Source organism: Coregonus clupeaformis, chromosome 40 (genome assembly GCF_020615455.1).
Source record: "Coregonus clupeaformis isolate EN_2021a chromosome 40, ASM2061545v1, whole genome shotgun sequence".
Taxonomy (NCBI): Eukaryota; Metazoa; Chordata; class Actinopteri; order Salmoniformes; family Salmonidae; genus Coregonus; species Coregonus clupeaformis.
Window position 1 is genome coordinate 18909796 of NC_059231.1, and position 14192 is coordinate 18923987.

Sequence of the window (14192 nt, forward strand, 5' to 3'; positions counted from 1 at the left end):
TCAGAAACAGACTCCATGAGGGTGGTATGAGGGCCCGACGTCCACAGGTGGGGGTTGTGCTTACAGCCCAACACCGTGCAGGACGTTTGGCATTTGCCAGAGAACGCCAAGATTGGCAAATTCGCCACTGGCGCCCTGTGCTCTTCACAGATGAAAGCAGGTTCACACTGAGCACATGTGACAGACAGACGTTCTGCTGCCTGCAACATCCTCCAGCATGACCGGTTTGGCGGTGGGTCAGTCATGGTGTGGGGTGGCATTTCTTTGGGGGGCCGCACAGCTCACCATGTGCTCGCCAGAGGTAGCCTGACTGCCATTAGGTACCGAGATGAGATCCTCAGACCCCTTGTGAGACCATATGCTGGTGCGGTTGGCCCTGGGTTCCTCCTAATGCAAGACAATGCTAGACCTCATGTGGCTGGAGTGTGTCAGCAGTTCCTGCAAGAGGAAGGCATTGATGCTATGGACTGGCCCGCCCGTTCCCCAGACCTGAATCCAATTGAGCACATCTGGGACATCATGTCTCGCTCCATCCACCAACGCCACGTTGCACCACAGACTGTCCAGGAGTTGGCGGATGGTTTAGTCCAGGTCTGGGAGGAGATCCCTCAGGAGACCATCCGCCACCTCATCAGGAGCATGCCCAGGCATTGTAGGGGAGGTCATACAGGCACGTGGAGGCCACACACACTACTGAGCCTCATTTTGACTTGTTTTAAGGACATTACATCAAAGTTGGATCAGCCTGTAGTGTGGTTTTCCACTTTAATTTTGAGGGTGACTCCAAATCCAGACCTCCATGGGTTGATAAATTTGATTTCCATTGATAATTTTTGTGTGATTTTGTTGTCAGCACATTCAACTATGTAAAGAAAAAAGTATTTAATAAGATTATTTAATTCATTCAGATCTAGGATGTGTTATTTTAGTGTTCCCTTAATTTTTTTGAGCAGTGTATTTTTTTTTATTACACCTTTTTACACCTTTTTCTCCCCAATTTCATGGTATCCAATTGGTAGTTACAGTCTTGTCCCATCGCTGCAACTCCCGTACGGACACGGGAGAGGCGAAGGTCGAGAGCCGTGCGTCCTCCGAAAGGCAGATCCCAACCAAGCCGCACTGCTTCTTGACACAATGCCTGCTTAACCCGGAAGCCAGCTGCACCAATGTGTTGGAGGAAACACCGTACACCTGACGACCGTGTCAGCGTGCACTGCACCCGGCCCGCCACAGGAGTCACTAGTGCGCGATGGGACAAGAACATCCCTGCCGGCCAAAACCTCCCCTAACCTGGACGACACTGGGCCAATTGTGCGCCGCCCCAGGGGTCTCCCGGTCGCGGACGGCTGCGACAGGGCCTGGACTCGAACCAGGATCTCTAGTGGCACGTTTTTCAACAGAATCAGCGGAATGAATACACCCCTGATCACCCTGATCACACGCAAATAGTTCACTTTCATAGCAGCCACATAAAAACAGCATGATCACTTTGCTCATATAATTCATTCTCGCAACTATATCTACACGCTCTCTTCCTCTCACCTTTTCCCTTTGCTTGTGGACTTCAGTGCACAGCACATCAGCTGTCTGTGACCAGACGAAAAAACCTTTCCAAGCCAAACCTTCACATCAGGACCGCTAACTGCTACACACAGCCTATATCGTTGTCACGTCATAGTCAACAAAGCTACTAGAACTAACGCGTTAGTAAACCGGCTACAATCATGCAATACAGTGTACATTCAGAAAGCAGTTTAGCATTTACACCGGCGTGTCAAAAATGTATTGACTGGGTGGACAACATGTCAGTTCATGCTGCAAGTGTTCTGCTAGGTTGGAGGATGTCCTCTGGAAGTTGTCATAATTACTGTGTAAGTCAATGGAAGAGGGTGAGAACCATGAGCCTCCTAGGTTTTGTATTGAAGTCAATGTACCCAGAGGAGGACAGAAGCTAGCTGTCCTCCGGCTACACCATGGTGCTACCCTACAGAGTTTTGCTGAGACTACTACTGTAGACCTTCATTGCAAAACAGTGTGTTTTAAACAATTATTTATTTGGTGACATTAATATATTTAGTATAGGTTTATCTAAAAAGGATAAATTTTTAAGCGTTTCACTATTTTGATTTTTATGAAATTCACTGAGGAGGATGGTCCTCCCCTTCCTCCTCCGAGGAGCCTCCACTAATGTGTACGTTTGTGTGTGTGTGTGGATAAAAGTATCCTCTCCTCTGTTTTCTCAGGCTATAAATACTACAGGCAGCATATGGACAGAATGTCCTCTTGTTGGAGAACCTTTGGACTAGAAGCTGTTAGAACGAGTCGCTGTGCCAGGACAGGGGCTGGACGTTGGCCTCAGACGGGACAGAGGGTGTTGATGGGTGGTGAGGGGCTGGGTGGGAGGGTGACAATGTGAGAGTGTACAGTACTGTACAGTATGTTACAATACGGTAGTGCTGAAGGGCAGGTCAGCAGAGAACAGTGAAGGCTGCCTGCAGGGCAGTTAAAGATGACTGATATGAGTCACACAGCTGGCAGCAGCCTCCTGGCTTGTTCCCTCTCTTTGTGTTTTTCTTGCTCTCCAGTTTGGCGGATCTCTCATTCTCTTGTTCAGTGGAGCCGGAGGGTCTCCATGGAAACAGGATTTCAACTAGTTCAGTCGAATGAGAAGCACAGAGGCGGGGTGGTTAAGGAAGAAAGAGAGAGGATGGATGAAAGAGAGGGAGAGAGATGAGGAAGAGCTACAGTGTCACAGACAGGAAGAATGTAATAAACAGACAACAAGGAATCTGGGTCGTCACTAGTTACCACAGCCACAAAGTCATAATTATGGCTAAACCCTGCCTATTTCTACAATTTCTCTACATAAAATCTGATTTTAAACCTAACCATAACCTTAACCAACCACACCTTATGCCTAGCCCTAAAATAAGACTAAAAGTTAATTTTTGTTTTCATGAATTTTTACGATAGACAATTTTGACTTTGTTGCTGTGGTAACTAGTGACAACCAGGAATCTGCCTTTTCATCATCCTCATCCTCACCACCATCATTATCTTCATCATGTTCACTGTAGGCCCTAGTTATGTCTGTTACACACAGAGCAGGTTTAGGGACAGTAATAAAGAGACCACAGAAGCTGCAGGCACTTGGAACCACACACCAAGAGAGATGGACAGCAGAAGAGAGGGAGATAGCGGGGGGTGTTCTCTCTCCTCTCCTCTCCTCTCAGCAGAGTGAAACAGACCTGCTAGCCCAGCATAATTCAGCCGCCCAGCCTCTGAGACTGTTTCAGTGTTCAGTGTTTAGTGTTTAGTGTTTAGTGTTCAGTGTTAGAGGTTAATTCATAGCAACCAAAAACAGCTGCTCGTCACCGACCTAGGCCAGCGGGCACCAGTCCTGCAAGCGCAACTCGTCCCCAATGTGTGTGTGTGTGTAGCTGGCCCCCAATGTCCTCTGGGACAGAGAGGATGCTCATGACTCACTGAGGGTTACAACATCACCCGGGCGACACCACAGAGAGCTGACATTCTTCTGGCCGCTGGCTGGTGGGTGACATTGTGGCAGTACAAAACACTTAGAATATGACACTAGGACTGTTTAGTAAGTGATCCCTCACAGTCTTCTCTCACAGCCAAGCTTCCACAGAAAGTGCAGACTCGTTCTATATGACAAGTCTTGGCTAGGGAGTAGAGGGAAGGGAATACAAGACTTACTTAAGTGTGCAAATGACATAGTGTTTGGCATAGAACACAGGCTCTTATATCGTCATGAAATGACAGACCAATCAGACACAATGGATCCTTTGACACCCATAGAAACACATTACACCAAATCCTAATGGCTGAAATCAGGGATGGAAATAATTATTAAAGCTATATAGTGGTGACATATTGGCAAGGCCAGAACGGGTCCCACTTCACACCTTAGAGCTTTTCCCACTACTGAGCCAAACCAAACCAAGCTGAGCCAAAGCAAGCCAAGCGGATCCAAACCAAGCTGTGTTGAGCTGGCCTGGTCACGCATAGTTACTGGAACTATGCTGAAAGGATAACGTGAAATGTTCACAATAATGTGAAAAGGGTACATCATACTGGTGTTGTGTGTGTGTGTGTGTGTGTGTGTGGGGGGGGGGGGGTTAGTTGACTCACCCTGAACACAGAACTTGAGCTCCTTTATATCGATGACGGTACTGACGGGCATTCTATCCGGAACCTTCCTGCTCATGCGGTTGTAGTTCCGCCTCTTCTTGGTCTCGCCCCACAGGTTGGAGCCGCCGTGCATGCTGGGTATGTTGAGGACGGCGATGCCTTCCAACGACGTGCTGCTGAGGTCCAGGATGATACCGTCACACTGACGGGAGGGACGGAGAGATAGAGATTAAGAGAGACGTAGAGAAAGAGAGGTAGAGAAAGAGAGCGAGAGAGCGAGAGAGAGAGAGAGAGAGAGAGAGAGAGAGAGAGAGAGACTGTACGAAGACTTGAGACAATGGCTGAGACAGAGAACTGAGACAGAGAACTCTCGACACTATGGCTAAAGTATCTTCAAGGAGGCTTCGCAGCGCTGCTACTTTTGATCATTAGAGTGTAACAAGGGCTCCTCTTCAAAAGGTACTTAGTGATAATTGTCTATTCCGCATTTCCAAGGCAAGAACTATAAAGATTACGACCTTGTGTTTTCATTTAACCTATGCTAATGATGGTGTCATATGACAGTATGTTTCATGTGAACCACATACACTGAGTATACCAAACATTAGGAACACCTTCCTAATATTGAGTTGCAACCCCCCTTTTGCCCTCAGAACAGCCTCAATTTGTCGGGGCATGGACTCTACAAGGTGTCGAAAGCTTTCCACAGGGATGCTGGCCCATGTTGACTCCAATGCTTCCCACAGTTGTGTCAAGTTGGCTGGATGCCCTTTGGGTGGTGGACCATTCTTGATACACACGGGAAACTGTTGAGCTTGAAAAACCTGGCAGCGTTGCATTTCTTGACACAAACCGGTGTGCCTGGCACGTACTACCATACCCCGTTCAAAGGCACTTAAATCTTTTGTCTTGCCCATTCAACCTCTGAATGGCACACATACAAAATCCATGTCTCAATTGTCTCAAGGCTTAAAAATCCTTATTTATCCTGTCTCCTCCCCTTCATCTACACTGATTGAAGTGGATTTAACAAGTGACATCAATAAGGGATCATAGCTTTCACCTGGATTCACCTGGTCAGTCTATGTTGTGGAAAGAGCAGGTGTTCTTAATGTGTATAAGGCTATCTGATACAGCCTGAAAAGAGCATTGCAAGGTGATGAAGAATAGGGGGAAACTGCTTATAACTGTGTCCATTTGGGTATATTATTGAGAGGTGCACCCGTAGACATTACAGTAGAATTGAATAATATTTACAGTAGCTTTGAAGTTGTCACGGAATCAGCCGAGGCTGCCCCTCCTCCTTGCTCGGGCAGGCTTCGGCGTTTGTCGTCCCCGGAGTACTAGCTGCTACCGATCTATGTTTCTGTGTTTGACTTGTTTTGTCTTGATTGTGTACACCTGTTTCCTATTATGTTGTATTGTATTCCCTATATAACCCTCTGTCGTTCATTGTGTGTTGTGTGTGATTGTTCTCGTCATTTTCGGCAGTTGCTATTGTGCGGGTATTCTCCTCCCTGTTTGGAGGTTGTTTTGTACTCTGGTTACTTTGTTAGTAAAAGTACGTTTCCAGTAGCTCGGTGTCCTGCGTTTGACTTTGCCTACCGCATTCACGTCGCACTTTGACAGAAGTACATGTTTCTATCAATACATTACATAATGTTGCTTTGAGTGTGGAGAAATTCACAGGAAAATATATTCTGCAAGTGATTAAATACTAAATATAAGCATTCTGTACCATCAAGTGGATGTTTTTGTGTCTCCGTTTAGCCTTTGCACTAAAATAACTTACTTTAACATTGTCGGTCCAAGTGTGCACTTTTCCATATGTTTAAAGAAAGTCCTAATTCAACAAATGTGTTCAAATAAGCCATGTAGAAACAGAAAAAGAAAACACATTCCAATATTCAGCGACCACCCTCGTTGAAAGCAAATGATGCTAGAATGTACCACAACCCTCTAGTGCTGTCGGAGGAAATAAATATTTATGACAGGTTTTGAGTGCCCATGAAAAACAGTTTCAGGAACACACACAGAATATGACACGCGCACGCACGCGCACACACACACACACACACACACACACACACACACACACACACACACACACACACACACACACACACACACACACACACACACACACACACACACACACACACACACACACACACACACACACACACACACACACACACACACACACACACACACACTCCTTTCTCTCTCTGTCTGGAAGTTTACTCTGTGGAGCTTTTAATAGCCCAGTTTAATTACATCTTGCAGGGCGATATAACTTTAGTGGTGGATCTTGTTACGCCACATTTCCTCATTCATCACACTCTGCCCTCTGCTCCAAGGCATAACACTGGAGATTTGACTGCTTGGCACACTGTGTGTGCGTGTCCGTGTGTGTGTGTGTGTGTGTGTGTGTGTGTGCGCGCGTGCGCATGTGTCTATGTTACACACTGAGAATAACATGTGTGGGGACTTGAAGTAACACCTCGATAAGCTTTCCCGAAAATCTGACGATTACTAGCCAGCCAAGGGAGCTGCCGGGTAATGTGAGGGTTACAGTTTGGTTTAATAGTAATTATTAAAAGCATTATCGTGTCCCAGACTAGGTTAATATGTGTCTGTGAATCTCTTTCTAAGATCTGAAGAATTTGCTGGTTCAGCCCGAGCAGACTCACAGACCAATGCTGTAACATCATACTGTATATTACCCAGACTATGGAGGTGTCCCAAATGGCACCCTATTCCCTATATAGTGCACTACTTCCCATAGGGCTCTGGTCAAAAGTAGTGCACCATAGAGAATATGGTGCCATTTTCGACACACATTATCAATGCAACTTTATATCAAACACAGACTAAAGTGACACTTCTCCTGGTGGTGTGTGTGTGTGTGTGTGTGTGTGTGTGTGTGTGTGTGTGTGTGTGTGTGTGTGTGTGCGTGCGTGCGTGTGACGTGTCCTCTCTCAGCAGTACAGTCAGTTACCTGACAGGCTGGCTTGATGAAGCCTTCGCTGAGCGATAAGAATAGCTAGCTGCCTCATGGGAGTTAAATCATTTGTATTAATATCTTTGATGTCGTTTAAGAGATTTAAAAAAGTTTGCAGGTTAAAGCCTGTCAAGAATTCTACAACAGCGATGAACTGATTAAACTTTCTCATCTCAAGATTCATGTCCATAAGACGTGTTGATAGAAAATGGAAATCATGAGATTTTGGTGTGCCAACTAATCTCCATCCAAAGTTTTAAATACCTTCTTGAGGGGGTGGAGAGAGAGAGAGCGAGAGAGAGAGAGAGAGGAGGAGAGAGAGAGATTACATTTTGGGTCTGTCAAATAATCTTAAAATGAATGCACTAACTATAAGTCACTCTGGATAAGAGTGTCTGCTAAATGACTAAAATGTAAAATGTACAGTAAATGTAATCTCCAGCTAAAGGGAATAGCGGTGACTCACCTCGACTTCGATACACTCGTTGAGTTTCTTGCACGTGGCAGAGATGGTCTCCGTTGTGCCAAACTCAAAGTACCACAACTTGTTCTTCATTCTGTAAACCAAACAGGAAGGAGCAGGAACAGAAGGAGAGAAAGTGTCATCAGGGGTCCTCCTGCAGTGGCAGTAGGTTTAATGTATTTCCATTATTCAGTGATGCTTTGGCAGAATATGTCAAGCTTATGGCACGTGGAATTTGAAATGCATGCACATATTGTAGTTGTCCTAGACTCTATGAGTCATGTCAGGGGGGGAATTGAAAACGACAACTTTTGATAGTTTTCTGTCATTTTTGCTGTCATGTGAGGATCAAGTCGAAGCGCTGCTAACCCAGCCCAAAACCTAAACTCAACTAGGGGACAGCATTTCATTTTCAGAGCAATGAAGCACAAAGGACAACAACACTCCCAGTCACTTTAGTGCTGCTTTGACATTGCGACAATAAACAAATTTATGCTTCAGTGCCCCTATGCCAAGGCTGGCATGACAACAATGACTTTGGGTGTGGAACAGTGCCCAAGGCTACCATAAGATCATGTTTAATGTTTTTCCCCCATGATTCAAAAACATGCCAACAACCTTGACCCTTACAAAGTTGAAGTTCATGTTCAGTTCTGCCCTGGAGTTTGGTTTGTCAGAGGTGACATGCGTGGCATCTTTTAAATTTAGATATACAGTGGGGAAAAAAAGTATTTAGTCAGCCACCAATTGTGCAAGTTCTCCCACTTAAAAAGATGAGAGAGGCCTGTACTTTTCATCATAGGTACACGTCAACTATGACAGACAAATTGAGAAAAAAAAATCCTGAAAATCACATTGTAGGATTTTTTATGAATTTATTTGCAAATTATGGTGGAAAATAAGTATTTGGTCACCTACAAACAAGCAAGATTTCTGGCTCTCACAGACCTGTAACTTCTTCTTTAAGAGGCTCCTCTGTCCTCCACTCGTTACCTGTATTAATGGCACCTGTTTGAACTTGTTATCAGTATAAAAGACACCTGTCAACAACCTCAAACAGTCATACTCCAAACTCCACTATGGCCAAGACCAAAGAGCTGTCAAAGGACACCAGAAACAAAATTGTAGACCTGCACCAGGCTGGGAAGACTGAATCTGCAATAGGTAAGCAGCTTGGTTTGAAGAAATCAACTGTGGGAGCAATTATTAGGAAATGGAAGACATACAAGACCACTGATAATCTCTCTCGATCTGGGGCTCCACGCAAGATCTCACCCCGTGGGGTCAAAATGATCACAAGAACGGTGAGCAAAAATCCCAGAACCACACGGGGGGACCTAGTGAATGACCTGCAGAGAGCTGGGACCAAAGTAACAAAGCCTACCATCAGTAACACACTATGCCGCCAGGGACTCAAATCCTGCAGTGCCAGACGTGTCCCCCTGCTTAAGCCAGTACATGTCCAGGCCCGTTTGAAGTTTGCTAGAGTGCATTTGGATGATCCAGAAGAGGATTGGGAGAATGTCATATGGTCAGATGAAACCAAAATATAACTTTTTGGTAAAAACTCAACTCGTCGTGTTTAGAGGACAAAGAATGCTGAGTTGCATCCAAAGAACACCATACCTACTGTGAAGCATGGGGGTGGAAACATCATGCTTTGGGGCTGTTTTTCTGCAAAGGGACCAGGACGACTGATCCGTGTAAAGGAAAGAATGAATGGGGCCATGTATCGTGAGATTTTGAGTGAAACGTGGCTGGGTCTTTCAGCATGACAATGATCCCAAACACACCGCCCGGGCAACGAAGGAGTGGCTTCGTAAGAAGCATTTCAAGGTCCTGGAGTGGCCTAGCCAGTCTCCAAATCTCAACCCCATAGAAAATCTTTGGAGGGAGTTGAAAGTCCGTGTTGCCCAGCGACAGCCCCAAAACATCACTGCTCTAGAGGAGATCTGCATGGAGGAATGGGCCAAATACCAGCAACAGTGTGTGAAAACCTTGTGAAGACTTACAGAAAACGTTTGACCTGTGTCATTGCCAACAAAGGGTATATAACAAAGTATTGAGAAACTTTTGTTATTGACCAAATACTTATTTTCCACCATAATTTGCAAATAAATTTATTAATAATCCTACAATGTGATTTTCTGGATTTTTTTTCCTCATTTTGTCTGTCATAGTTGATGTGTACTTATGATGAAAATTACAGGCCTCTCTCATCTTTTTAAGTGGGAGAACTTGCACAATTGGTGGCTGACTAAATACTTTTTTTCCCCACTGTATCACTTTTTCTGTGATTTACACTAGTAACAAAGACACATACAAAGGTTATATGCACATCCCAAACAAACTAAACTTCAGGAAAACCAGTGCTGGGCAAAAAAACTGTAGCTAAGGAAAAAAAAGGCCTGCCCACTGTCCAATGCTTCTCTCCATTGTTTTATTTCTGCCCACTGTCCAATGCTTCTGTCCAGTGTTTTATTTCTGCCCACTGTCCAATGCTTCTCTCCAGTGTTTTATTTCTGCCCACTGTCCAATGCTTCTCTCCAGTGTTTTATTTCTGCCCACTGTCCAAAGCTTCTGTCCAGTGTTTTATTTCTGCCCACTGTCCAATGCTTCTGTCCAGTGTTTTATTTCTGCCCACTGTCCAAAGCTTCTGTCCAGTGTTTTATTTCTGCCCACTGTCCAATGCTTCTGTCCAGTGTTTTATTTCTGCCCACTGTCCAATGCTTCTGTCCAGTGTTTTATTTCTGCCCACTGTCCAATGCTTCTGTCCAGTGTTTTATTTCTGCCCACTGTCCAATGCTTCTGTCCAGTGTTTTATTCCTGCCCACTGTCCAATGCTTCTGTCCAGTGTTTTATTTCTGCCCACTGTCCAATGCTTCTGTCCAGTGTTTTATTTCTGCCCACTGTCCAATGCTTCTGTCCAGTGTTTTATTTCTGCACACAACAAAGATACATGTAACAAAAGATAAAGGACTCATGCTCCTGGCTGTCAACATTATGGAAATGAATTTAACTGCAATTACATTTAACTAGATTGAATTATTGTTATTTCCTCCATTTTCTGATCAGATTACAACATCTTTGTCCCTAGGGGAAGGAACTGCCTATCTAAGTGGGTCTGTATTATAAAGACTTGGGCCATACTGTCCTACTGAGCCCTGCTCTTCAATCTCTTCAACCTCCCCAGTCCTGGTGAAAGAGTGCTGGTCTACGCAGAGAAACCTCAGTGAGCCAGCCAGCCAGCCAGCCAGCCAGCCAGCCAGCCAGCCGTTAGACAGGTGTGGGGAACATCACTGGTTTTGAAGAGATAATCAAATCCCCAAGGGCAACCTGAGCCCCTAGTGCACAGGTGTCAAACTCATTTCAGTTTGTGCATCTCTTCCTGTACAAGCCCAGGCCAATGAAAGCTCACCGCTCCTCTGGAGACTTGTTCTACTCACCAACGACAGTAAAAGACACAATTCTCTCACAGGTCAGTCTGGTCAAAACAAACAGTAATTTTTGTGTCCTTCAATGCTGCTGGTGGCTAACAAAAAATCATGGCCATTTTACAGTGTGTTCCAGAAACATGGCAAAACACAGGGTTGCCTTGCTGATATTGACAACATTGTTATTGTCAAAACAAGCTCTGTTGCCATGTGGGCATAGCAACCCTTCATGTAACGCAGGGGCAGAGCAGGCCTCTCCAGACTGGATACATCTATGGATACACACATTTCAGTAGAATAGGAATAAAGAAAACAAACAAAACGATGTGTCAGGCTTTTAAGTGAGAGATCTGCTAGGTACTTGCAGTAGGCCTATATATCCCACCAGTCATCAACTGTTAATGTCATTTATTTTAGTTGATACCTGCGTACTGTCCCTGGCTGCCCTATAACACTCCACTTTTACTTTAAAACCTTGTTCAATGTTCATTCTTCCTCACACTCACCTCACCTTTCACTAGAAACCTTTGCTCTGTCAAATTAAAGGATTATGAGCATATTTGAGATCACAATTAGGCACGGTTTCAATTCTCAATGAGCCGAACTGCCTAACCTCATTAGCTAGCTTCCACTTGAGAAGCCCTGTAAAAATGGGATTAACTCGAAGGTTTTCTTTCGCTCCTGTAGACAGAGGAGTGCGACAGGGAGAAAGAAAGCTACTGTACCTCTACCACAAGCTCTGCTTGTATCCCACTGAGCCTGGCTAAGAGCAGAGAAAAACCTTCAGAAATCTACAGAATAAAGCAGCATTGGCCTAGGCTCACAGCCTATTGGCACTACCCAGCTAGGACATTCGGTTCCTTGGAAGTTGTGGGAACGTACGTTTTTGGTTTCCCATTGGTTCTGGGAACAAAGCTATACGATTCCTGACTGGTATATATATATATATTTTTTTTTAGATTCTGAGAACAGAAGTGAAAGCTTAGCCTGTTCCGGGAAGGTTTATTTTTAAGTTGCAGGGAGGTTCTGAGAACGTTTTACTATGGTTCCCTGAAGGTTTTCCTGGGAGGATTTATTAACGTTCTGAGAACGGAAATTATAGGTTATTTGAAGGTAAATTAATAATGTTCCAAGAACATGTTTCAATAAGACTTTTAATAACACTACTAGATTAGGTTAACTGTTTCGAACACCAAGCACAGATGGACATTAATTTCCTTAGGCATTGATCATGCAATTTTTTTTATTGTGGCACAGCATCAGTGAGATTCGAACCTATGATCTTTTCTCTATCCATAGAATTAGTCCACTGCGCCACTAGCATGCCATGTTTTTTTTAACTCATACAAAGCTGTTCATTTTAGTCTATTCAAACAGACCCCATTTCAAAGGAAACAAGCACTCATTAAGATCAGGTGTGGCCAATTAGTGGGCGCGGCCAAAACACCTGAACAAACTTAACAAGATAGAGGATAGAGAGAGTTTTGTTGACACTGAGAACGGAACGTGTATGTTTTTATATAGCATTCTTAGAACATTCTTTGAACATTACTAATGTTTTCTTGTGGTTTTTATGGAAAGTTTTCTTAATGTGCTGAGAACATGACTTTAAATAGAACCATGAGGAAACCTTCAGAAAACGTTATGCAGAAGTACTGAAATTCCCACAAAAGAATGTTGTTTCTTAACATTCTCTGAACATTCTGAGAACATGACTTTAAATAGAACCATGAGGAAACCTGTAGGAAACGTTATGCTAAAGTACTGAAATTCCCACAGAAGTACGCTGTTTCTTAACGTCCTCTGAACATTCTGAGAACATGACTTTAAATAGAACCATGAGGAAACCTTTAGAAATGTAGTACTGAAATTACCACCTAAGAAACATATGGTTCTCAGAACATTATGTGCTAGCTGGGTATCATGCACCATTCTTGAGAACATTGTGGGACATTGTGTACAAAATAAGCATAGGACAACCAGGCTCTCACCAAGCTCTAAGAAATATATGGTTCCAGAACGTTATGTGCTAGCTGTGTAGTGTTTAGGGGCCGTTTTTTTGTGTGCAGCCTGATGAGAAAAGGTTTTTCATTCATATGCTTGAGAGTTCCAGCTCAACGTGCAAGGCTGTGCTTGTCTGTTTGTAAAGCCTGGGGCTGATGAATGCAGGGGTATGAGTTCATCGGTTCAAACTGTGCTAACTGTGCCCTCAGGAAGCAAATACTGATCAGTCTTCCTGATTGGAGCCCAGCCAAAACACAACCAACCAACGTTGATGGATGGATTCTGATTTCATTAACAGAGGCAGAGGATTGTAGCCGCACGGAAGGAAGCATTGGAGGGGAGAAAAAACTAGATCTAGAATACAGGTTGTATGAAAAGACAGAGCTGTGGTTAAAACAGTGGCTTCAAATTCAGAACAGGCCTGGGGGGGCGCTTAACCCCTGCGCATACTCATCCATCCATCCGCCCACGCCCTCCCCTGTCTCTACCCTCCCTCCGCCTTCCCATTACCCTCACATCTGGCCCGCCCCCCTCAGAGTGATAAAATCTCTCCTAATCCCCTGTGAGAGCAGTGACCCGCTGACCTCCCCCTGCCCCCTCCTCTCCTCCCTCCCCTCCCTGTATCTCTGGTACAGATCAGTCAAAGATAACCTCATCTTGCATGGGCAGCAAAAGCAGCCTAAATGCGTCTGATCCTGACTGAGATACAGGGCCTGAAAGACAGAGGGAGCCTGTGTGTGTGGTTGTGCCGTGGCTGCAACACCTAGAGATAGGAGGGGATGGGGGGAGGTGCTGATGACCAAATAGGCGTGGGGTGTTTGGTTTGGTGGGAGATGAGATGAGAGGAGATGAGGGAGAGGGATGTGCGTGTGTGAATACTGCTGAATACTATTCCCAGTAACTAACCCTGATCTGGGATCTCAGTTAATCCAATCAGATGACCAGTTTCCATCAATCTAAAGACCTGGGCCCAGATTCACAAAACCTTCATAAGAAGAAATGTTTTCTTAACTGCCATTTTTTCCTTAACTATAGACTTATGAAGAAAGTTAAGCAAAGTTGCTATTCCTCAAAAAGGTTATTGGAAATGTTCTTGCGCTATTTCTTATGTTTTCCCTTAAGCAAAAAGTTAACA

The 14192-nt window shown here is 44.5% G+C and overlaps 1 protein-coding gene across 1 annotated transcript in view; it reads right to left on the bottom strand.

The window, feature by feature from the left end:
• The window catches only part of LOC121555146 (diacylglycerol kinase beta-like), a 124666-nt gene that overhangs the window by 15072 nt on the left and 95402 nt on the right, over positions 1 to 14192 (bottom strand). Inside the window, exons 17-18 of the mRNA XM_041868950.2 lie at positions 7623 to 7713; positions 4153 to 4354 (exon numbers count right to left, since the gene is read on the bottom strand). Coding sequence (XP_041724884.2) covers positions 4153 to 4354; positions 7623 to 7713 — 293 coding nt within the window. The remainder of the gene's footprint in view (positions 1 to 4152; positions 4355 to 7622; positions 7714 to 14192) is intronic.